The following is a 24,971-nucleotide window of genomic DNA, read 5'->3' on the forward strand; positions in this document are numbered from 1 at the left end:
GGTTTTATCTAACTATTATCTGACTCAGAATATGGTGATTGTTCGTCAAGCTGTTCTTTACAGTAGCCTACAACAATTCACTATCAGGAACATGATTCCTATTGACTTACTGCAGAACATGCTCCTTTTTGTTTGATTACGCTGCTTTGTTGATGATATAGCCCGGAGTCAGAGCTGCTGGCGCGTCTGGCAAGAATGATGAGGAAATATCAGGGTGAACAAATGCACAATGTTCAATCGTTCTATTACGATCTACTGAGTAGTGACGGGGTGAAAAATCGATACAGTTACATAAAGTAAAACATAACATAAAATATTATTTTGGACAATATTATATCGATTCTTTGACCCCAATTATCAATTTGTTTAAAAAAATATATATTCCATAAGTAGCGTTAGCTAACGCTAGTCGGCTGTACTTGCGCCAGAACTCCTGTATTTTTCATCCTATAGCTTGTTCTCCATCTTATTTTATTCCCACGACTGATCAAAACTCATTTTCTCATGCTGTCTCGTCTCTTTGCAGCAGACCTATAGTGAGCAATATGTTTGGAACGTAAAATTGCAATAAAATTGGTTATCGAATCACAATACATATAGAATTGTGAGTATTACTGATGGAAGTAAAGTATGCCCATATACAGTGCCTTCAGAAAGTATTCACACCCTTTGACCTTTTCCAAATTTTGTTGTGTTACAGCCTGAATTTAAAATGGATTAAATTGAGATTTTTTGTCACTGGCCTACACACAATACCCCATAATATCAAAGTGGAATTATGTATGTATTTATTTATTTTTATTTTTTATTTTTTATTTTTTTTACAAATTACTTACAAATGAAGGAAAAAAACCTAAAACAAATGGAGTTGCTTACCAAGAAAACAGTGAATATTCCTCAGTGGCCGAGTTACAGTTTTTCCTTAAATCTACAAGAAAATCCATGGCAAGACCTGAAAATGGTTGTCTAGCAATGATCAACAACCAATTTGACAGAGCTTGAAGAATTTTGAACCCGCGAGCAACTGTGGCCTCTCACGATGAGTTCAGATGTGTTGTGGCCCCCACCCCATCAAAGTTGCCCATACCTGATATAAGGAATAGGGTGCTATTTGGGACGCATCGCACACACTTCACAAACCACTTATCACCATAGGTAGTGAGTGGCCTTTTGATATGCAGCCAGGGGTGTCACTTTACTTTTCTAAGGAGAACTGAGAGAAAATATAGCCTAACAATACACAGACTGAGGGAGGGAGCAATTGGTTCCCAGTTATTGGAAAATATTTAAACTGAAAATAATTTTCAGAATTTTACTTTGGGGACACTGATGATATGGGATGTTTTTCTGTGTGAATGTTGGATGCCCACAGGAAAATAGTTAGACTTAGTAGGTACAGCACAGCTTAATATCTACGGATATTGATAATATACTGTAGCTTACTTTCTCGTTCAGGCTTTTGAAATTTCACCAGTCATTAGGCTGCATGATGTTTCCTCAGCCCCTCTTGGGTGGGGTGAGACCTGCTGTAGATTTGTGGGACTCAACTCTACACTCAACCAGGCTGCTAAGGTGCAGAGAGAAAATGTGAGCAGAACTTCGTTACAGTGAGAGCTGCTTACACCTCATTGGAAGAACCTCCCTCCCTCCTGGTTAAGTCCCTATAGAAAGAGCAACATCTTTTAAAATATCTTAACCTTTTCATCAAACCATTGCAATGTCATAGTTCTGTGGCATATATCAAAAGACAAAGTGACATTTTATTCATGACTGTGGAATTGGCTTGATCTTTAACACTTTTGTTGGAAAGAGCAAAGTGCTATTTCCCCAGAAGGAGTCTGGAGAAAGGGAAAGTGTTATTCTTTTGTGGCTTGCTTCAAACAAGAGGATTATTTGAGGTTTGAGCTGAAGAGAATAAATTATTTAGAAGCTCTGTGAGGAGTAACTTTAGGTCTTTACGTTTTTAGGGAAAGACCACAGAGTTTTAAAGATGCAGTCCAGGATCATAAGCACAACAAATTGGTAACATATTGCACAAATTGGATTTGTAAGATATCACACGAATTGCACAATTAATATGATATATCACATGAAATGAATGACGTAGTACACAATTGGATGACGTAGTACACAAAAAACGGGGACCCGTTTTGGCTCGTGAGCACCACTTTCAAAACGACTGTCTGAAATTGTACAAAAGATTGAGAGTGCATCTTTAATTCTAGCATCTTCTAAAACATTTATTGAAATTCTGTGAGTGCTGCTGGCTGGAACACTAATAACACACACACACAAACTCCTACCCAGATTCATGAGGTAATTTACCACAGGCACTCCATTCTGTGACAGACTGATCTATTATTTGAATGCCTTCTTGGTATCCTCACTGCTGAAGGCTGCTAATTGTTGAACAGTGATCCGTCCTAGACACTTATCTACTTCTATTCAACAACAGTCATTAACAGTGTAACGGTAGTTTACTAGAAGGAACATATCATCACAGACAGTCTGACAGGTGGGAGGTGGGAGGGAAAGAGGGAGAGTGGGGTGGGAGGCAGGGAGGGACTCATTTTTTCATGGCTCGCAATAAAATCACATTATTGAATTGCAATACATATAGAATCGTGAGAATCGCTATACATATCGTATCGGCGCCTAAGTATCGTGATAATATCGTCCCTGGCAATTCCCAGCCCTAGAAAGCTGTGTTGTTGGGAGTTACGTTGAGTTATGCAGCCTTGAGGAGAGGAGTGTGGGGTCGTATGCAGAGTCATGAGGGCAAATACAAGGTGACACGATTGGCTTCTCTGATGCTTGTACACGTCTCCATCACCCTGCCCTGGTTATCCTTAGGGCTGTCTGGCCCTGACTAGCCCTGCTGTCTGTGGGGACCATGTTCAGTTAGCAAGCTTGGCACGGACACTGGCTGTCAGCAAAGCCTGTGCATGTGTCTGTGTGACTGACTGTATTACCCATTTCAGACAGAAGATGTTAAAAAAAAACAAAGGCAATGTTTATATCACCCCCTACTTACAACTGTCTTGCAGGTATACCCCTTTTATACATATCAGTAGGTAACTGGCAAATTGGGAGGGGTGGGGGCTGGAGGGTGTTGGTAACATAATAATATGCCATTTAGCAGACGCTTTTATCCAAAGCGACTTACAGTCATGCGTGCATACATTTTTGTGTATGGGTGGTCCCGGGGATCGAACCCACTACCTTGGCGTTACAAGCGCCGTGCTCTACCAGCTGAGCTACAGAGGACCACAACATACCTGTATGTGGGTTGAAAATGGCAGATTTGGGCACTAATAAGCGCCTAAATTAGAACGTAATGGCTGTACAGTAACATGCTATACATGACGTCAGAGCTCTGCGCTTCACAGCGCTGTATGGGTTTTGACTGACAACCGTTCTGAACTTGAGCAACACGCGCAATGAGAAGATGCCCCTATCCCTTCCGGTAATTGGGCAACTTTAGCAATTTTTGGTTGTCTGAGTGAGGGAAATGCTGTAAATTAAGATGCCTCTATGTGTTTTGAAAGATGAGACGTTGAGGATTATAATAAATACCTCTTTGATGTCATACAAGCAAGACAAACACCCGTCCAAATGTGCACTTCACATCTCCAAATCATACATCTCATACAGTGTCAACGTTTATGATCACTGTGTTTGATGTACAGTTACAAGATGACATGGCGTCATACCCTGGGTTGTTCTGAACAGAATAAGCCTATGTTTGTTATTTTGAAGAAAATTAGCTGCCGCACACACACCTGAATGCACCCAATGCTCCATTCTATTGCCTTTTGAAAGGTAACACTGTAAGATCGTATTTTATAACTTAGCTAGTCATGTTGGCAATAGAACAAGCTTTCAAATCATTCCCACTTGACCCAGATTGTGATTAATAATGGACTGTTTTTGGATTGTGTGATTGCAGGGTTGTGTTCCAAAACGAAACAACTACAAGTGTGCTTGCTCTAATTCCTCAAAAAAGTACCTTATAGTTGAAGCCTCTTCTTTGAGTCATAAATGTGCATTGGAATTGCTTAGGAACTGTGCATACTTTGGAGAGGTGTGTGGCCACTTGGAGACACCAGTTAGTTCTCTCACTCAAACCCTTGTCATTTATTTTTGTCTCATGTTGCACCTACCCCACATTTTCCAGGAATAGTCTTATCATGTTATTTAATGTATCCAGAGCAGAGCATATGAGCGGAGTGGAGCGGTGAGAATCTCAGCTCCTCGCTCACGGAGCTGTTCACCCCTCCGCTCCCCCGCTCAAAGCCACATCAGGCCAGTCCGCTCATTATCGCTCAGCGCTCAACGCAGTTTGCATCGCGCTCCACTCAAATCGCCCCCCGCTCACTCCAAAAAAGGAACAAAATCTGCATGTATTTCACTTTTAGCTTAAACCACAGCCTTACTTTATCTCCCCGAATTTGTTGCATACAGACTCATCTCGGATTATCCATTCTGTCTTGAAACGGGGATCTAACACTGACGCTAAAATGAGATGTTAATCAGTATAGTATATTCCATAGCGAATTGACACGTTGTTTGCCAATGTTTCTGCAAAAGCAGCGATGCCCATTGGAAGTGCAGCGTGAGTGTAATCGGTGAGCAGGGATTTGATTTTTGTGACAGCAGGGAGGATCATCCCCAGGTTCCCCAGCTCCTTCTGCATTTTGTCTGTGAGATCTGCTAGTGGTGTCAGCACACTGACACGGTGCGTCAGCTGCCGTACTTGATTCAGGGTGATGTTAGCAACATTAGACTTGAGTTTGTTTTGCCATAACGGGTATTTTTGGAACAACCGGATGAACGACTGAATCATCCGCAGCTGGCTGCTCCATCGAATGGCGCAGGCATTTGTGGGGCGGACACCTAATTGGTCGGTTTCCTCTGTGCTCTTTGCGTACACTTTTCACCAGGTGCCCGACTTTCACTAACAGCCTATTAATGTTGTCGTGCTCGTTAAAGGCGTTTTTGATCGCCAGCTGAAGCATGTGAATGGGGCATCTCAGATGTAAATTTTTCTTGGGGGGTGTAGCCCGGTTGAGCTGCGCTGGCGAAGTGTTGCATCTCTTCGCGTTCTCCTTTACTCAGCGGTTCATAGTCCATGAAAATAATTTCAAAAAATGCTACATCCAGCTCTCTTTTTCTCTCCCTTGTTATGGTTGGGCCTTTGCGTGCAGTGAATACACTTTTGAATTCCTCAACCCTTTTCTCTTGTTGCTGCTGCTGCTCCTCTCGCTCTATAAAATACAAATTCATGGACGACACAAATTAAATTAAACAGATGGATTCTGGGTCAGGCTTGAGCATGCTTCAGACTCGTGGTGTGAGCGAGCGAAATTGGAGCGGGACATAGGGTGACGCTCCGTCCTTTTAAAAATGCCGCTCTGCGCTCTGTTCAAAATCCGTCCGCTCACGCTCCACGCTCGCTCCCGCTCCACTCCGCTCATATGCTCTGATCCAGAGTATTTTCAGATTTCGTTATCAACAAATGCCACGAAAAGTACAGTAAATGTAAAATGCACATAAAATCAACAGTGTAATGTTTGGATTCAGTCTTGTGTCAGGTGAACTGTTGTGTACTCACCTTTTGGTTGTGTACTCACATTTTCCCATTATCTCCAAACCGTTCCCTTTCAATTGCTACCATGGTTATGCATTTTAATTTCTTCTGTAAGAAACATTTCAATTTAGCCCTATCCATGCTATTTCAGTATCCTATAATATAAGGAGCTTACGAACTCAAACCTATTGCTCAGCCGATGTTTAGAGTTTGTTTTAATAATACTGAGTGTGCAGGTAGCAAGTCACATTTTTATAAAGAATGCAATCCGGTATAAACCCTGCCAGTTCTAGAACGGAAGCAAAACAAATACAGGATCTGGCCTTGCTGCGAACAAGAGAGTCGAGCCGAGTAAGTGTCCTATTTGAAGCCTCCTTAGGAAGGTCAAATCAAATTGTATTGGTCACATACACAAATCTAGCAGATGTTATTGCGGGTGTAGCGAAATGCTTGTGTTCATAGCTCCAACAGTGCAGTAGTATCTAACAATTCACAACAATGCACACAAATCTCATAGTAAAAGAATGGAATTAAGAAATATATAAATATTAGGATGAGCAATGTCGGAATGGCATTGACTAGAATACAGTATACACACATGTGTACGCCGTGATGGATACACCGCGATGTGTACGCCGAGGATCTTGAAGCTAAGCAAAACAGAGTGAGTTTTTAAAGTGTTAGGCTGCGTCCCAACTGGCACCCTATTCCCTTTATAGTGCACTACTTTTGCTCTGGTCAACACTTAAAGTGTTAGTGTAGCACCGCTCCAAGGCAATTGAGTGAGAAACACATAATTACCAGTTGCTAGGTCGAGATGCTTGCAGCTAACTTTTAATTGCATTGCGTATATGAGGTGTGCTGTGCCGTGGAGAAGGTTTGAGTTCACCGAGACTAGAGTCATCACCTCAGTCAGCACTGCTCAGCTCCGCATTGCCTTGTCTTCCTGGAGACACCACTAATTAAGAAGCATTGCGAGAGAGACTGAGACTGACTAGCTGTTAGGGTGAAATCTTTTCTTATACTAAAATGAACAGACGGTGAACATACATTTTATTTTCAGGTAATTGAGAAACAGTGTGGAATTAGCAAAGATACTACAAACTAAGATATCCAGAAACTGCCCTCTCCAAATAGAAATCCTCGATCACGCTTGTAGGCGATGTCATTGCGACGTTGGCTAGCTATGCTAATATGCAGAAACACGTCATCGAGTCTAACGGTCGTCTCGCGCCGAACTGCGCATGTGCAGGCCGTCCAATCAAAGGCACTCCTTCGATATAAAGTTGTTTTTGACGGAAATGAAAATGTGTCAGTTTGTCACATTCACAAGGTTGGAATAATAACATGTTTAGCTACGCAAGACATTGGCTCGAATCTAGGTTTTGGCTTTAGATTTGGAGAAAATTAACAACTAAGGAAGAATTTTTCAATTCTCCCATTGACTCCCCAAACCCCTGTCTGGTCTGTCGAGTCTGCTTCGCAAAGTGTTCCCGGAAGTATGGCGATGTTGGGCCTCTGGGTTTAGAAACTCTGTGGAATTAGTCTACAAATTGTGAGCAAATGTGTGATTTGGGGTCTATTTTGGTTCTAAAATGTCCAAACTCGGTCTTAGATTTAAATAACAGGTCTATTTATTGTCAATTTCTACCCCCATTGCCTTTTAGATTAGGTCAATAGTCAAACCAATTAGGCTGTGTTTACACAGGAAGCCCAATTCTGACATTTTTTCCACTAATTGATCTTTTGACCATTCACATTATATATTTTCACATCAGATCTTTTTCAGAGCTGATCTGATAGGTCAAAAATATCAGAATTGGGCTGCCTGTGTAAACTCAGCCTTAGACACAGAGCCAGTCTATTATTCCTTTAAGTAGACATAACATGTATTATATTACAAGGCATTCAATCTGGAAAACTGTTATCTAAATTATTGTGTTTGTTGTGTACTTACCAACTATTTCCAGGTTGTTGTGGACACTAACAGCCTATACCAGATGGCATGTTTCTCTGTGTCTCCTGTAATCTCACTCAATGAGACACAGGTGTGGTGGTAGTCTCCACTGTAGATCTCCTGAGTTCCGACTGCTCTCCTTGTTCACAGACCAGTGTTTGTATTTACCTCGAGGCTTCCTGCCTTCCCTCTTTGCACCTTGTCCCAAATACTCTGAGCTATCTATCGATTGAGAGAGCAGTATGCTATTGATATCATTCTCTATTTCACATCCTTGTGTATAGCATTGTTTGAGCACTAAGCCGGGTTCGAGAAATAGGACAAATCTAATACAACAAAAAACTGTGATTGTGAAATGGTTTGACGAATTCAAGGTCCAGGCACACACTAAAAGCAAAGCTGTGTTTGTTGTGAAAGCTAAACACTATAACCTTATCTGAGAGTAGAGAGCGAGTGTGTCTGTGTGTGTGTCTGCGTGCATGCAGAGGAATTATGTTGGTGATTTTATTATGGACCAGTCAAGTGTGAAGTCATACTTACTTAAACACATAAGGATATTAAAGGATCAGAGAGGCTAGCGGTATTTCGCACAAAGCTTTCAAATAAATAAACACAGAAAAGTCCTGGTTAGCTTTTTAAGCTGCAATGCTGGCCTAGGACGAATGGCATCTGTTCTGTTAGTGATGGGGGAAAGAATCAATAGGGATATTACTTTTGACGATATACCGTATCGTTTTGACAATATCGCAATATTATCTTTGTACTAGTTGGCTGTACCTGTAACAAAACTCCAGTATTTTTCCTTCATAGCTATCTTGTTTTTAAATAGGGAGCCAATTTGTTTTCAGCACTTTTATTTCCATGACTGATCAAAACTCGTTCTCATGGCTCTCTCTTGTCCCTCTGCAGCAGACATATGGTGATCAATATGTTTGGGACATCAATTCGCAATAAAATTACAATATCAAATCACAATACATATAGAATCGTGGAAATCGCAATACATATCATATCAGCACCTAAGTATCGTGATAATATCGTATCGTGAGTTCCCCGCCCTACTCTCAGTATATAACCTTGTCTCCTATTGTCATTGTCACCCCAAACACTGTTGGCAAAACAGCCCCAAAATATCTGGGACCAGGTAGATGTCTGTTATAGCAGCATGCATGGAGCTCTTGGTTGTGCAATCACTTAGGAGCAGGCCTGGGATTCCCATTAAGATGTTTACTATGCAGGAGGCAAAGGTAGGGGCTGAGTGAGGATCTATATACTGTACAGTAGAGGTCTCCTGGGCTTCTTATCCACCAGGGTCCCATGTAACACTCTCTCTCACACACACACACACACACACACACACAAAGGAGAGAGATGATGCCATGCCACCAGCAGCAGCTCCCAGCTCCCTGTATGTTTATCAGTGCACATTAAAGCTAGTCTCTAATGGTCTTGTGAGTGTGTGAGTGTGAGTGTGAGTGTGAGTGTGAGTGTGAGTGTGAGTGTGAGTGTGAGTGTGAGTGTGTGTGTGTGTCTCTAATGGTCCATCTGAGACTTGGTAGTCTCCACACTGCAGTATCTACATGCTGCAGTCTAGATCCTCTTCCTCATAGAGTTCATCCCAAATGGCACCATATTGTTTATATAGCGCACTAGTTTTGACCAGAAACAATAGAGCTGTATAGGGAATGCTATTATAGGGTGCAGTTTGGCATGCAGCCCTATTCCCTGAGACTTAGCAGAGGCTGAATTAGCCCACAGGCTGCTATAACTCCCACCTCTGTTAGAGTTTAACTACCAAGCAGATATGATACCCTCAACGGGTTTATTGTCTGTGTCCTAAATAGCACCCTATACCCTATATAGTGCATTACTTTTGACTAGAGCCCTGGTCAAAAGAAGTCCAATACATAGGGAAGAGGGTGCAATTTGGGAGGGAGCCATTGTGTTTTAGTTTTATGGGATTATAATTTATGGCAAGCATTATGGCAGGCATACCTTACCTCTGCAATATACTGGCCACCTGAGAGGAGCTCCTCACTAAGAAGAGACAAGGATGTGTCCTAAATGTGCATTCAGTTGTAGAACTGACTAGGTATCCCCCTTTCCTTTTAAATGGCGCCCTATTCCCTATATCCCTCAAATTTAACTCTGGACCTCAAAGCCAGTTCCACTGCTTTGTTAAATTGTTCCTCTCTAACCAGGGACTGATTTAGACCTGGGACACCAGGTGGGTGCAATTAATTACAGTGGGGAAAAAAAGTATTTAGTCAGCCACCAATTGTGAAAGTTCTCCCACTTAAAAAGATGAGAAAGGCCTGTAATTTTCATCATAGGTACACGTCAACTATGACAGACAAATTGAGAATTGTTTTTCCAGAAAATCACATTGTAGGATTTTTTATGAATTTATTTGCAAATTATGGTGGAAAATAAGTATTTGGTCACCTACAAACAAGCAAGATTTCTGGCTCTCACAGACCTGTAACTTCTTCTTTAAGAGGCTCCTCTGTCCTCCACTCATTACCTGTATTAATGGCACCTGTTTGAACTTGTTATCAGTATAAAAGACACCTGTCCACAACCTCAAACAGTCACACTCCAAACTCCACTATGGCCAAGACCAAAGAGCTGTCAAAGGACACCAGAAACAAAATTGTAGACCTGCACCAGGCTGGGAAGACTGAATCTGCAATAGGTAAGCAGCTTGGTTTGAAGAAATCAACTGTGGGAGCAATTATTAGGAAATGGAAGACATACAAGACCACTGATAATCTCCCACGATCTGGGGCTCCACGCAAGATCTCACCCCGTGGGGTCAAAATGATCACAAGAACGGTGAGCAAAAATCCCAGAACCACACGGGGGGACCTAGTGAATGACCTGCAGAGAGCTGGGACCAAAGTAACAAAGCCTACCATCAGTAACACACTACGCCGCCAGGGACTCAAATCCTGCAGTGCCAGACGTGTCCCCCTGCTTAAGCCAGTACATGTCCAGGCCCATCTGAAGTTTGCTAGAGTGCATTTGGATGATCCAGAAGAGGATTGGGAGAATGTCATATGGTCAGATGAAACCAAAATAGAACCTTTTGGTAAAAACTCAACTCGTTGTGTTTGGAGGACAAAGAATGCTGAGTTGCATCCCAAGAACACCATACCTACTGTGAAGCATGGGGGTGGAAACATCATGCTTTGGGGCTGTTTTTCTGCAAAGGGACCAGGATGACTGATCCGTGTAAAGGAAAGAATGAATGGGGCCATGTATCGTGAGATTTTGAGTGAAAACCTCCTTCCATCAGCAAGGGCATTGAAGATGAAACGTGGCTGGGTCTTTCAGCATGACAATGATCCCAAACACACCGCCCGGCAACGAAGGAGTGGCTTCGTACGAAGCATTTCAAGGTCCTGGATTGGCCTAGCCAGTCTCCAGATCTCAACCCCATAGAAAATCTTTGGAGGGAGTTGAAAGTCTGTGTTGCCCAGCGACAGCCCCAACACATCACTGCTCTAGAGGAGATCTGCATGGAGGAATGGGCCAAAAAAACAGAAACAGTGTGTGAAAACCTTGTGAAGACTTACAGAAAACGTTTGACCTGTGTCATTGCCAACAAAGTGTATATAACAAAGTATTGAGAAACTTTTGTTATTGACCAAATACTTATTTTCCACCATAATTTGCAAATAAATTCATAAAAAATCCTACAATGTGATTTTCAGGATTTTTTTTCTTCATTTTGTCTGTCATAGTGACGTGTACCTATGATGAAAATTTACAGGCCTCTCTCATCTTTTTAAGTGGGAGAACTTGCACAATTGGTGGCTGACTAAATACTTTTTTCCCCACTGTATCAGGCAGAATAGAAAACCAGACCTCATATGGTAAGAGTTGAATACCCCTGCCCTATATAGTACACTACACTACCATAGGGCTCTGTTCAAAAGTAGTGCACTATGCAGGGAATAGAGTGCCATTTAGGACGCATGCAAAATATGGTTTTAGAGGTTGTTCCAGCACACAGGCGGTGAGGGAATATTTGGCTCCATCAGCAGCTCGGTTTATTATCGGTCAGTGAAATGAGGTACTATGGATGGTATATAGGCCTAGATTTGATGTATCTCACATTCTTACTGCAGAGGATGGAAAGGCTGCTGTGTAGAATTAGTGGGTTGGTTCCGAGCTGAAACACTGTATAGATTATATAGTACCCACTACTCTTAAATCATTGGATACCGTCTACCACAGCGCCCTTCGCTTTATTACAGGTGACAGTTTTAATACTCATCACTGCATCCTGTATCAGAAGGTTGGCTGGACCTCACTAAAGTCCCATAGATCACTTCATTACTCGCTTCTTGTTTACAAAGCTCTGCTCCACAAGCTTCCAACATACCTCACTTCCCTGTTGAAATATAAAAATATGAGATACCAAACCAGTTCGCAGGGTTGGTTAACTCTTGAGTTCCCGCTTGTCTCCACAAAGTTTGGTAAATCCACCTTTTAGTTTTAATGCACCTCAGTAATGGAATACCTTACTAAACAAATTACAAATTCCCTGGTGCTGATCAGGTAGTTTAAAACTCTGTTGTAAAATGAGTTTGTGCAATTGTTTCAATTGACTATTATACTGTAACTTATTGTAATAGCCTGATGTAATGTATTTATAGCTGTCTTGTAGTTTTTATCTTTTTTGTTGTGTTGATTGATTTTTTTCCCTCAGGGCACCATTGCAAATAAGACACTGGTCTCAATTGGGCTCCACTGAATAAATAAAAGTAAATAAGAAGAGACAGCCTATTGCTGTGGTGCATGATCAGGTTGTATTGGACGAGGCTATCCATAGGGGCCAGAGCACTGCCTCAGTCGCCTCATAGAAAGACCTTCAAACCCTCACTGGCTTGATCCTCCATTGAGGATCCATCCGCCATTCATCCAAGCATACACAAGAATAGGGTGTCATTTCAGACACAGCTGCTTTAAAGTTCCTTGTGTTCACTTGCCTTCTTCCCAGGTTAACACAAGGATGTGGCTTATTGGGTTCCTCAGGGAGCAGTACCACAACTGTTCTTCAAAAGCTCAGAGGTTCAAAGGAATGGATATTCTTAGTTCTAACGTGTCTCTGTGCCTTAGAGGATTTCTTAAAAGTCACAGTATGCAGTCCACAATACTTTCACAACTTCAAGTTTGGAATAAAAAATCAAAACTGCTTTTGACTTTTTTGTCTGATTTAGGGGTTTACTGTACAGTATTGGACAATAATTATTTCATATGTGAATTTTGACTTGTGTGTGGGCCTGCTTAAAGTGACTTCTGGGAAAGGATAAGCTTATTGTAATGACCTCTAATTAGATTTGAGATACTTCAGTAAAAATGTATACTCTATTATTAGAAGAAAAAAAAAGAACTGTGTTAAGTGAGACTAGGCATTGGTCTGAAGCCGAAAAATAAAGGAAATTCACAAGCACCACAATGCCTTCTCCACCCATGCTCTACCAAGGTTTTCCAGCACACAGCTTTGACCTACTACAGTAGCTATGTTGGTATTGTACTTTAAACTATGTGTAGGCAGGTTGCTTATGATTCAAACCTTCTCAAACAGCCTACTTCATACTCTTAGAGGAGGTGCTTCCACAATAATGGGCCCTGATACTACACAACGAGCAATGAGGAAGTGAATCGCAGCTGGGGTAAGTTTCTCAAAAACAAGCCAAATCACACAAAAAGTGTCTGGACCCTTCTATAACAGCCAATTTACATAAAAAATAGAGATTTACTTTAGAAATGGGAAAATTCTGTGTAAAAGTTATTGGCACCAGTGCCACCAGGGGAAATGTTAGTATGGAGCCCTGGTGCTTGTCCAACATGATGTACATCTCCAGAGAATTCATACCCAGGCAGAATTCCTGGCAGGCCTACTCTTAATGATGTAGAACGTTATGGTGTTGCTTAGGAGGTGTAAGGTTGTAACATTCTACTATAGCTCACCCCTCAGGGATGTGACACCGAGCGTTAGTGACATTTGGTGTTAGTGTGTCTTGGCCTCCATTATTGTTAATGAGAAGCATCTATGATTGAGGCTTGACAGCAGAACGAGATCTAGGGCACATGTCCCAAATGGCACCCTATTCCCTATATAGTAGTGCACAACTTTTGACTAGGGCCATGTGAATAAAGGGCTATTACAGACCTACCACCATTCAGAGCTGCAGGTTGAAGTGGCGAAGAAAATGACAGTGTGTATAAGAGGTGGTGCATGGATGTGTTTATTTCAGCCACAGATGAAGATGTCTGTAAATAGCATATGGTAACGGCTCTGCCAACACACTTGGCACAGCCTGGGAAAGAGACAGAATTTGTTGGCGTGCCTACATATTAATACGCAGTTGATTTTATATCTGTACCTCATGCAGATACGAAGCTACTGGAAATGTGGTTAATTAGCTATTGAATAGTAGACTATTCCAGGTAGTTATTGAACAGTAGGCCTATTGAAGATTCATATTTGGCTACTTCACTTTCTTTATTTTACTGTTACAACAGTTAAACAGGGGCCTGTTTGTCCTATACAGATTTTTAGCAGAAAGGTGAAGTAGCCTACGTGTATAATGTTCATGTTCTCAGTCAGTTGTTCAGTTCTCAGTCAGATAATGGTGGGTCTGATAGCCCAGTGGTGGGTCTGATAGCCCAGTGGTGGGTCTGATAGCCCAGTGGTGGGTCTGATAGCCCAGTGGTGGGTCTGATAGCCCAGTGGTGGGTCTGATAGCCCAGTGGTGGGTCTGATAGCCCAGTGGTGGAGGAGTATGAGGAGAAGGATGGCTAATCTTAATGGTTTCTATAAAGACATGTTGTCAGTGTAAAAAGGATGACATGAGAAGCTCACTCTGCCTGAGTGTCTCTCTCCCACTCACCCTTCGCTAGCTACTACATTAGTGAATTCATGTTTGTCAAGCCAAAGGGTGTGGGAGGGGAAAGGGGGCTGAAAGACATACAGTGCTGTCACCTAAATGTTATGCTTGGATTGAGAGGGGAGAATATACATCACTGTGCCAAATCATGCAAGGACATGATAGGGGGTACTTTATCACCGTGGGTGAAGTGGTACATGATATCTGTGCTAGGGACAGTAGGTGATGGGGCTGCAAAGGCCTATTTACTGTACAATGAAGTCAATGGGCTGGATTCACCCCAAAATGGAGATGCATTAATCAGGTAATGAATGTGACTTCACTAAACGCTAGAGACATTAATTAGCATGGTACACTTTGGGGAGAGCCATTACAAGTTCAAGGACCTCTCGCTTTCTCTCTCTCTCAATTACTTTTTTCCCCCCAATTTAAATTGCTTAATTGCATGTACATATTGCCTAAGCTCTCTCTCGCTCTCTCTCGCTCATGAAGTTACTTTTAAAAGCTTTTTCTGTCCATATTTTATGCCACATTTTAAAGCCTTAGCCTATGACTCAGTCAGCTGTTAGCAGTGGCAACAACCATGAACATGCATTGTGATTCACTACAGCCACATACCTTACATAGACCATAAACACCATTACCCATTTTATAGGTGCCTTTATTTTCCCCAAGCTGTAAAGCCTTGTTTCCACTAATAAGCTATTTATACCAACAGGCTTGTGTGGGTGACAGTTTCAATAAAGTTTATATAGTCACATATAGGGCTGGGAATTGCCAGGGACCTCACAATATGATATTATCATGATACAGTGCCTTGCAAAAGTATTCGTCCCCCTTGTCGTTTTTCCTATTTTGTTGCATTACATATCTGTAATTTAAATTGATTTTTATTTGTATTTCATGTAATGGACATACACAAAATAGTCCACATTGGTGAAGTGAAATGAAAAAAATGTTGTTGTTGTTTCTAAAAATTATAACTAATCAATAACGGAAAAGTGGTGCGTGAATATGTATTCACCCTCTTTGCTATGAAGCCCCTAAATAAGATCTGGTGCAACCAATTTCCTTCAGAAGTCACATAATTAGTTAAATAAAGTCCACCTGTATGCAATCTAAGTGTCACATGATCTGTCACATGATCTCAGTATATATACACCTGTTCTGAAAGGCCCCAGAGTCTGCAACACCACTAAGCAAGGGGTACCACCAAGCAAGCGGTACCATGAAGACCAAGGAGCTCTCCAAACAGGTCAGGGACAAAGTTGTGGAGAAGTACGGATCAGGGTTGGGTTATAGAAAAATATCTGAAACTTTGAACTTCCCACGGAGCACCATTAAATCCATTATTAAACAATGGAACGAATATGGCACCACAACAAACCTGCCAAGAGAGGGCCACACACCAAAACTCACGGATCAGGCAAGGAGGGCATTAATCAGAGAGGCAACAAAGAGACCAAAGATAACCCTGAAGGAGCTGCAAAGCTCCACAGCGGAGATTGGAGTATCTGTCCATAGGACCACTTTAAGCCATACACTCCACAGAGCTGGGCTTTACGGAAGAGTGGCCAGAAAAAAGCCATTGCTTAAAGAAAAAAATAAGCAAACACATTTGATGTTCTCCAAAAGGCATGTGGGAGACTCCCCAAACATATGGAAGAAGGTACTCTGGTCAGATGAGACTAAAATTGAGCTTTTTGGCCATCAAGGAAAACGCTATGTCTGACGCAAACCCAACACCTCTCATCACCCCGAGAACACCATCCCCACAGTGAAGCATGGTGGTGGCAGCATCATGCTGTGGGGATGTTTTTCATCGGCAGGGACTGGGAAACTGGTCAGAATTGAAGGAATGATGGATGGCACTAAATACAAGGAAATTCTTGAGGGAAACCTGTTTCAGTCTTCCAGAGATTTGAGACTGGGACGGAGGTTCACCTTCCAGCAGGACAATGACCCTAAGCATACTGCTAAAGCAACACTCGAATGGTTTAAGGGGAAACATTTACATGTCTTGGAATGGCCTAGTCAAAGCCCAGACCTCAATCCAATTGAGAATCTGTGGTATGACTTAAAGATTGCTGTACACCAGCGGAACCCATCCAACTTGAAGGAGCTGGAGCAGTTTTGCCTTGAAGAATGGACAAAAATCCAGTGGCTAGATGTGCCAAGCTTATAGAGACATACCCCAAGAGACTTGCAGCTGTAATTGCTGCAAAGGGTTGCTCTACAAGGTATTGACTTTGGGGAGGTGAATAGTTATGCATGCTCAAGTTTTCTGTTTTTTTGTCTTATTTCTTGTTTGTTTCACAATAAAAAATATTTTGCATCTTCAAAGTGGTAGGCATGTTGTGTAAATCAAATGATACAAACCCCCAAAAAATCCATTTTATTTCCAGGTTGTAAGGCAACAAATTAGGAAAAATGCCAAGGGGGGTGAATACTTTTGCAAGCCACTGTACTTACATTTTTTACATTTTAGTTAGCAGATGCTCTTATCCAGAATGACTACAGTTCATATTAAGATAGCTAGGTGGGACGACCTCATATCACAGGCATAGTAAGTACACCTTTCTTCAATAAAGTAGGGCGGCAGGTAGCTTAGTGGTTAAGACCGTTGTGCCAGTAACCGAAAGGTGGACATTGCTGCAGTCAGCATGCCAATTACATGCTCCCTCAAAACTTGGGACATCTGTGGCATTGTGTTGTGTGACAAAACTGCACATTTTAGAGTGGCCTTTTATTGTACCCAGCACAAGGGGCACCTGTGTAATGATCATGCTGTTTAATCAGCTTCTTGACATGCCACACCGTTCAGGTGGATGGATTATCTTGGCGAAGGAGAAATGCTCACTAACAGGGATGTTAACTAATTTGTGTACAGAATTGGAGAGAAGTAAGCTTTTTGTGCATATGGAACATTTCTGGGATCTTTTATTTCAGCTCATGAAAGATGGCACCAACACTTTACATATTGTGTTTATGTTTTTGTTCAGTGTGTGTGTGTTTGTGTGTGTATCACCAGATCTTAACCCATTTAACAGTTATGGGATATTCTGGAGTGGCGCCTGAGACATCGTTTTCCACCACCATCAACAAAACACCAAATTATGGAATTTCTCATGAAAAAATGGTGTCACATCCCTCCAGACACTTGTAGAATCTGTGCCAAGGCACATTGAAGCTGTTCTGGCAGCTCGTGGTGGCCCAACGCCCTATTAAGACACTTTATGTTGGTGTTTCCTTTATTTTGGCTGTTACCTGTATATTGTAATGTACATTACATTACCAAAAGCTTGTCGAACGTCTCATTCCAAAATCATGGGCATAAATATGGAGTTGGTCCCCCCTTTGCTGCTATAACTGCCTTCTCTAATCTGGGAAGGCTTTCCACTAGATGTTGGAACATTGCTGCTGGGACTTGCTTCCATTCAGCCGCAAGAGCATTTGTGAGGTCGGGCACTGATGTTGGGCGATTAGGCCTGGCTCGCAGTCGGCGTTCCAATTCATACCAAAGGTGTTCGGTGGGGTTGAGGTCAAGGCTTTGTGCAGGCCAATCAAGTTCTTCCACACCAATCTCGACAACCATTTCTGTATGGTCTTCACTGGAACTTCACTGGAACTAAGGGACCTAGCCCGTACCATGAAAAACAGCCCCAGACCATTATTCCTCCTCCACCAAACTTTACAGTTGGCACTATGCATTGGGGCAGGTAGCGTTCTCCTGGCATCCGCCAATCCTAGATTTATCCGTCGGACTGCCAGATGGTGAAGCGTGATTCATCACTCCAGAGAACGTGTTTCCACTGCTCCAGAGTCCAATGGCGGCAAGCTTTACACCACTCCAGCCAACTCTTGGCATTGCGCATGGTAATCTGTGGCTGCTTGGGCATGGAAACCCATTTCAGGAAGCTTCCGGCGAACAGTTGTTGTGCTGACGTTGCTACCAGAGGCAGTTTCAGCACTCGCGGTCCCGTTCTGTGACCTTGTGTGGCCTACCGCTCCGCGGCTGAGCCGTTGTTGCTCCTAAACGTTTCCACTTTACAATAACAGCACTTAAAGTTGACCGGGGCAGCTCTGGCAGGGCAGAAATTTGACGAACTGACTCAGTAAGGCCATTTTACTGCCAATGTTTGTCTTTGGAGATTGCATGGCTGTGTGCTCGATTTTATACACGGGTCAGCAACGGGTGTGGCTGAAATAGCTGAATCCACTAATTTGAAGGGGTGTCCACATACTTTTGTATATACAGTGCATTCCACATTTTGTTATGTTACAGCCTTATTCTAAAATTGATTAAATTAAATTATTTCCTCATCAATCTACAGACAATACCCCATAATGACAATGCGAAGACAGGTTTTTAGACTACCTTATTTATATAAGTATTCAGACCCTTTGCTATGAGACTCAAAATTGAGCTCAGGTGCATCCTGTTTCCATTGATCATCCTTGAGATGTTTCTACAACTTGATTGGAGTCCACCTGTGGTAAATTAAATTGATTGGACATGATTTGGAAAGGCACATAGCTGTCTATATTGAAGGTCCCCAAGAACACAGTGGCCTCCATCATTCTTAAACGGAAGAAGTTTGGAACCACGAAGACCCTTCCTAGAGCTGGCCGCCTGACCAAACTGAGCAATTGGGGCAGAAGGGCCTTGGTCAGGGAGGTGATCAAGAACCCGATGGTCACTCTGACAGAGCTCCAGAGTTCCTCTGCGGAGATGTGAGAACCTTCCAGAAGGACAACCATCTCTGCAGCACTCCACCAATCAGGTCATTATGGTAGAGTGGCCTGACGGAAACCACTCCTCAGTAAAAGGCACATGACAGCCCGCTTGGAGTTTGCCAAAAGGCACCTAAAGGACTCTGACTATGAGAAACAAGATTCTCTGGTCTGATGAAACCAAGATTGAACTCTTTGGCCTGAATGCCAAGCATCACATCTGGAGGAAACCTGGCACCATCCCTATGGTGAAGCGTGGTGGTGGCAGCATCATGCTGTGGGGTTGTTTTTCAGCGGCAGGGACTGGGAGACTAGTCAGGATCGAGGGAAAGATGAACGGAGTATAGTACAGAGAGGTCCTTGATGAAAACCTGCTCCAGAGCGCTCAGGACCTCAGACTGGGGCGAAGGTTCACCTTCCAACAGGACAACGACCCTAAGCACACAGCCAAGACAACGCAGGAGTGTTGTCTAAAAACCTGTTTTTGCTTTGTCATTATGGGGTATTGTGTATGAGGGGGAAAAAACGATGTAATCAATTTTAAAATAAGGCTGTAACATAACAAAATGTGGAAAAAGTCAAGGGGTCTGAATAGTTCAATATGAGCGTGAGCTCTAAGTCCCTGTCATCAGCTTATTATCAGTAAAGCCATGTAATAGACCTTATTTGTGGACCTGAGGCTTTAGGTCAGACAATAACTATTTACAATATTGAGTGATACAGTCAATCACCAATTCAACATTCTCCTTAAATAAGTAAATAGCAGATATGTGACATTAATCTTTGAAGTGAGATGTTGTATTCTAGGTAGGACCATTATTAAAGAGAGGGTCTGTTTCTCAAAAGGAACCCTATTCCCTTTATAGTGCATTCCTTTTGACCATATCCTGATTGGGCCCTGGTCAAAAGTAGTCCACTATGTAGAATAGGGTGACATTGGAAATATAGGATGACGCAGAGAGACGTTGGACATGTATAATGATGGATTGCCGTATTGTGGTCCTTGTTGTTCCTGTGAGGGACTGGGAAAGTCACCTGCTTTGTTTCCTCTGTCTAACATCTACAGCCATAGAACACCCCTGAAGAAGACTAATGGAAAGGTTTCACCTGGTACTTTCTGTCAGGCACCTAGACACAAACTATGAATCTATAAATCATGTATTTTTTCTCTTTCTCTTTCTCTCTCCCTCATTTCCCCCTCCTTCTCCCCCTCTCTCCCAACCCTCTCCCTGCAGATGGAGAGAAGGACCACCCTAAGAAAGAGGCGGGGGTCATCTGGAGGGTGACCGGCGGTCTCTTCAACATGACCAGAGGGGCGGTCGGCGCGACATGGGGAGGCGTGGCCTGGGTGGGCTGTAAGAGCTATGACATCACCAAGACGGTGGTGACCAGCGTGCCGGCCGCCGGCATAGGATTAGTCAAAGGCGGCGTTTCCGTGGTGACGGGAGGAGTTGGGGCGGTAGGGTCCGCAGTAGCCAGTAAAGTTACACCAAAGAAAAAGGATAAGTCTGATTAGGCCTAGACCCAACTACCACCCCAATCTAGTTTACATATGTGTCCTTCCTTATCTGTCTGCTGTGTATAGGATCCATCTGGTTACTAATGGTAACGATTCAGAGTTGAGATAAGCGCAAGTAACTTGGATTTCCACATAAATCATTCAATGACATCAATGGGAGACTTGCGCGAAAAGCCAAATTAAGCTTGCGGATCTCAAGTCAGAATACTACCTTGAGGGAGCATTACAGAGGGAATTTGATGGGATTTGTTATGATTGGAATTGGAATTGGATATGGAATTGACAAGAATGTTGAACTTACTGCCTATGTACTTTTGAGAGGGATCTCATGTCTTTTTGATTGATCTGGGTGTGGGAAGGGTAGGGCATAATAATATGATGACCACGCACGATGTTTGTCATGCACAAGTACAATTTGGTAGCGATTCAGTAAGGACACATCTACATTTCTCAAAGACTTAAGGTGATTTACATTCTTCCGGTTTTATTATGAAACAGCATCTTTACATCAGTATTAAAACAAAGTGAAAGGTACTTTACACAACTTAATTTCATCAGTTTGACATCGGTGATTGGGGAATACACACCAAACAATGTGTGTATGTGAATATGTATGTGTTATAATAGATATGTGAATAATAGGTACGTGAATCCTATTGATCCAGATAGAGAAGGTAGGAGAGGGACCTTGCAGCCTTGAAACTCTGTTGCAGCTTGGATGTTTTATTGTACTGCAGGTGAGGGGATTTTTATTTTGCTTCATGAGTTGGAGACGTGTTAAATAAAGCGTGTTATTACATAAAAACTGATCTAAAAAATCCTGAAAATGACCTTTTCGCATTAATGTTACATATATCAGCAGAGGTTCTGAGCTGTTTAAATAAATGAAGCACCATTTCACCACCAAGGAAACACACGTATGTAAGGTCAAGGGTCATAGTTCATGCCTGCATGGCAAATGTCACCCTATTCCCTTTATAGTGCACTACTTTTGACCAGGGCTCTCTTGTCAAACGTAGTGCATTATATAGGGAATAGGGTGCCATGTGGGACTCATCCTATGACATTCACTTGTATGGACTTTACTCAAATCTGTATTTATGTGCCTACCTGTACAATGTACATACATTAGATAGATAAGTATTGATAGTTGATAGTTGACACTGACATTCCTGGAGTAGGAGGGACAGTTGAAAACAAACCTGCTTTTTCTTTCCATGAATCCCACTTGTAGCATGGGTGCCAATCTGTTTGGCATGAAAATGAGTTGGCAAGATGCCACAAACAGATCTGGAACCAGGCTAATTCATTTCCACATTGTTTACATTATTACCATAGTACTGAATTACTGTCCATTCTGATGAAACATGAAATGTACACCAATCTCCTTTTTCTTTTTGATTATATTTGAATATTCACTGAGTACATTTTTATTTGAAGTCTATAGAAAGAGAACACACTTGGCATGGTATGTCCACGGCCTTACGTTATGCATCGCATGCTTCAACTGGTTGTTTTTCCCTTCTTCCTGTACACAATATGCTGTTTATTGTTATGACAACTTTCGCCTATTTCATTTGAATGTTTTTTCCTCTTGTCCTGTTTTTTTTACTGTTTTCCTCTGCACTTACTTCTGCTAGTTAATATACACTACCAGTAAAAAGTTTGGACACACCTACTCATTCCAGAGTTTTTCTTGATTTTTTACTATTTTCTACATTTGTAGAATAATAGTGAAGACATCAAAACTATGAAATAACACATATGGAATCATGTAGTAACTAGAAAATGTTAAACAAATATATTTTAGATTTTAGATTCTTCAAAGTAGCCACCCTTTACCTTGATGACAGCTTTGCACACTCTTGGCATTCTCTTAACCAGCTTCATGAGGTAGTCACCTGGAATGCATTTCAATTAACAGGTGTGCCTTGTTAAAAGTTAATTTGTGGAATTTCTTTCCTTCTTAATGCGTTTGAGCCAATCAGTTGTGTTGTGACAAGGTAGGGGTGGTATACAGAAGATAGCCGTATTTGGTAAAAGACCCAGTCCATATTATGGCAAGAACAGCTCAAATAAGCAAAGCGAAACAACAGTCCATCATTACTTTAAGACATGAAGGTCAATCAATCCGGAACATTTCAAGAACTTTGAAAGTTTCTTCAAGTGCAGTCGCAAGAACCATCAAGCGCTATGCTGAAACTGGCTCTCATGAGGACTGCCACAGGAAAGGAAGACCCAAAGTTACCTCTGCTGCAGAGGATAAGTTCATTAGAGTTAACTGCATCTCAGATTGCAGCCCAAATAAATGCTTCACAGAGTTCAAGTAACAGACACATCTCAACATCAACTGTTCAGAGGAGACTGCTTGAATCAGGCCTTCATGGTCGAATTGCTGCAAAGAAACCACTACTAAAGGACACCAATAAGAAGAAGAGACTTTATTGGGCCAAGAAACACGAGCAATGGACATTAGACTGGTGGAAATCTGTCCTTTGGTCTGATGAGTCCAAATTTGAGATTTTTGGTTCCAACCGCTGTGTCTTTGTGAGACGCAGAGTAGGTGAATGGATGATTTCCGCATGTGTGGTTCCCACCATCAAGCATGGATGAGGAGGTGTGATGGTGTGGGGGTGCTTTGCTGGTGACACTGTCAGTGATTTATTTAGAATTCAAGGCACACTTAACCAGCATGGCTACCACAGCATTCTGCAGCGATACGCCAGTGATGGAGAGTGATGGAGTGCTGCATCAGATGACCTGGCCTCCACAATCACCCGACCTCAACCCAATTGAGATGGTTTGGGATGAGTTGGACCGCAGAGTGAAGGAAAAGCAGCCAACAATTGCTCAGCATATGTGGGAACTCCTTCAAGACTGTTGGAAAAGCATTCCTCATGAAGCTGGTTGAGAGAATGCCAAGAGTGTGCAAAGCTGTCATCAAGGCAAAGGGTGGCTACTTTGAAGAATCTCAAATATAAAATATATTTTGATTTGTTTAACACTTTTTGGGTTACTACATGATTCCATAAGTGTTATTTCATAGTTTTGATGTCTTCACTATTATTCTACAATGTAGAAAATAGTTTAAAAAAGAAAAACCCTTGAATGAGTAGGTGAGTCCAAACTTTTGACTGGTACTGTATGTATTGGAGACTTACTATAAACTGATGTGTGTTCCAAATGACACCCTATTCTCTATTTAGTGCACCACTTTTGACCAGGGCCCATAGGGGCTTTGGTCAAAAGTAGTGCACTGTATAGGGAACAGGGTGCAATTTGGGACACATCTCTGGACTTTTAAGACCAAGTAGATTGCTGTCTTTGATATAACTATTTTTGCAAAAACTGATGCTGTATTCTATAAATAAAGCTACTCTGTATTTTAATTCAGATTGTTGCATTTTATTCGGTCACTCTACCCCACCCTCACCCTCAGAGGATGTTATGGGTCTAGTTATAGGTCCAGCTGATAGGAAGGAAATCAATATCATGTATTGGAAAAGCAGAGAAATTTGTCAGAATATTCCAAAGTCTGCTTTTGTATTACATAGTATACATTTCCTTGACTCAAATCTCAGTAACCTTGACTCATCATTCAGTATTACTTTTCTGCTTCTGCTGGTGTTGTTGCATTCTTGACTATTCTCTCCCTCTACTCGCCTCCGTTATACTGTGGTGGCTATGCAGTGATAGGAGAGGAGATGAGGATAGACGTTCAGGTTGGGTTGTTTTCAACCACTCCAAAGCTGTGAAATAATGTACTTTCAGGTTTCTATTCCATCTGTATGTGGATGTGCGGTTCATTTTAGCTGCGGTCATGCCTCTATAATCTGTTCAGTGACACATGGCAACACAGTCAGCACCACACATATTACACCTATGGGCCCTGGTCAAAAGTAGGGCACTATAAAGGGAATAGGGTGTCATTTGGGACTGAGCATATGGGAAGTGGCTCAAGCTGTGCTCCATCATCTCTCCCCTGTGCTGTAAACTGTACCAAATCACCTAGGCGAGGGGAGGTGTTGGATCTATCTCTGATGTTACTGTCAGCCTTCATCTAGCAGCTGTCTCTTACTGACATGGTCTCTGCTCCTGTCCAGGGGGATACATCCATAACAATGAGCTAATGAGGCGTGATTTCGCCTGGCAAAGAGAATGTGCTCACTCGTCAGGACACTGTTGTTCAGAGGAGCTACCCAGCAACACAGCTACAGTAACACAATCACTTCAAACTGCAAAGACTGCAAATTAGTTTTGTTTTACCTT

At 42.2% G+C, this 24,971-nt stretch overlaps 1 protein-coding gene across 2 annotated transcripts in view; it reads left to right on the plus strand.

The window, feature by feature from the left end:
- LOC311137453 (transmembrane protein 263-B-like) overlaps window positions 1-24,095 on the plus strand; it is a 44,165-nt gene extending 20,070 nt beyond the window's left edge. For both annotated transcript variants that reach the window (XM_084171966.1, XM_084171965.1), the window contains one exon: window positions 20,419-24,095. In XM_084171966.1, the coding sequence (XP_084028092.1) occupies window positions 20,419-20,699 (281 nt within the window). In that variant the 3' untranslated portion in view covers window positions 20,700-24,095. The remainder of the gene's footprint in view (window positions 1-20,418) is intronic.
- Window positions 24,096-24,971: the final 876 nt, after the last annotated feature.

Source organism: Coregonus lavaretus (genome assembly GCF_964263955.1).
Source record: "Coregonus lavaretus genome assembly, chromosome: 11".
Lineage (NCBI taxonomy): Eukaryota > Metazoa > Chordata > Actinopteri > Salmoniformes > Salmonidae > Coregonus > Coregonus lavaretus.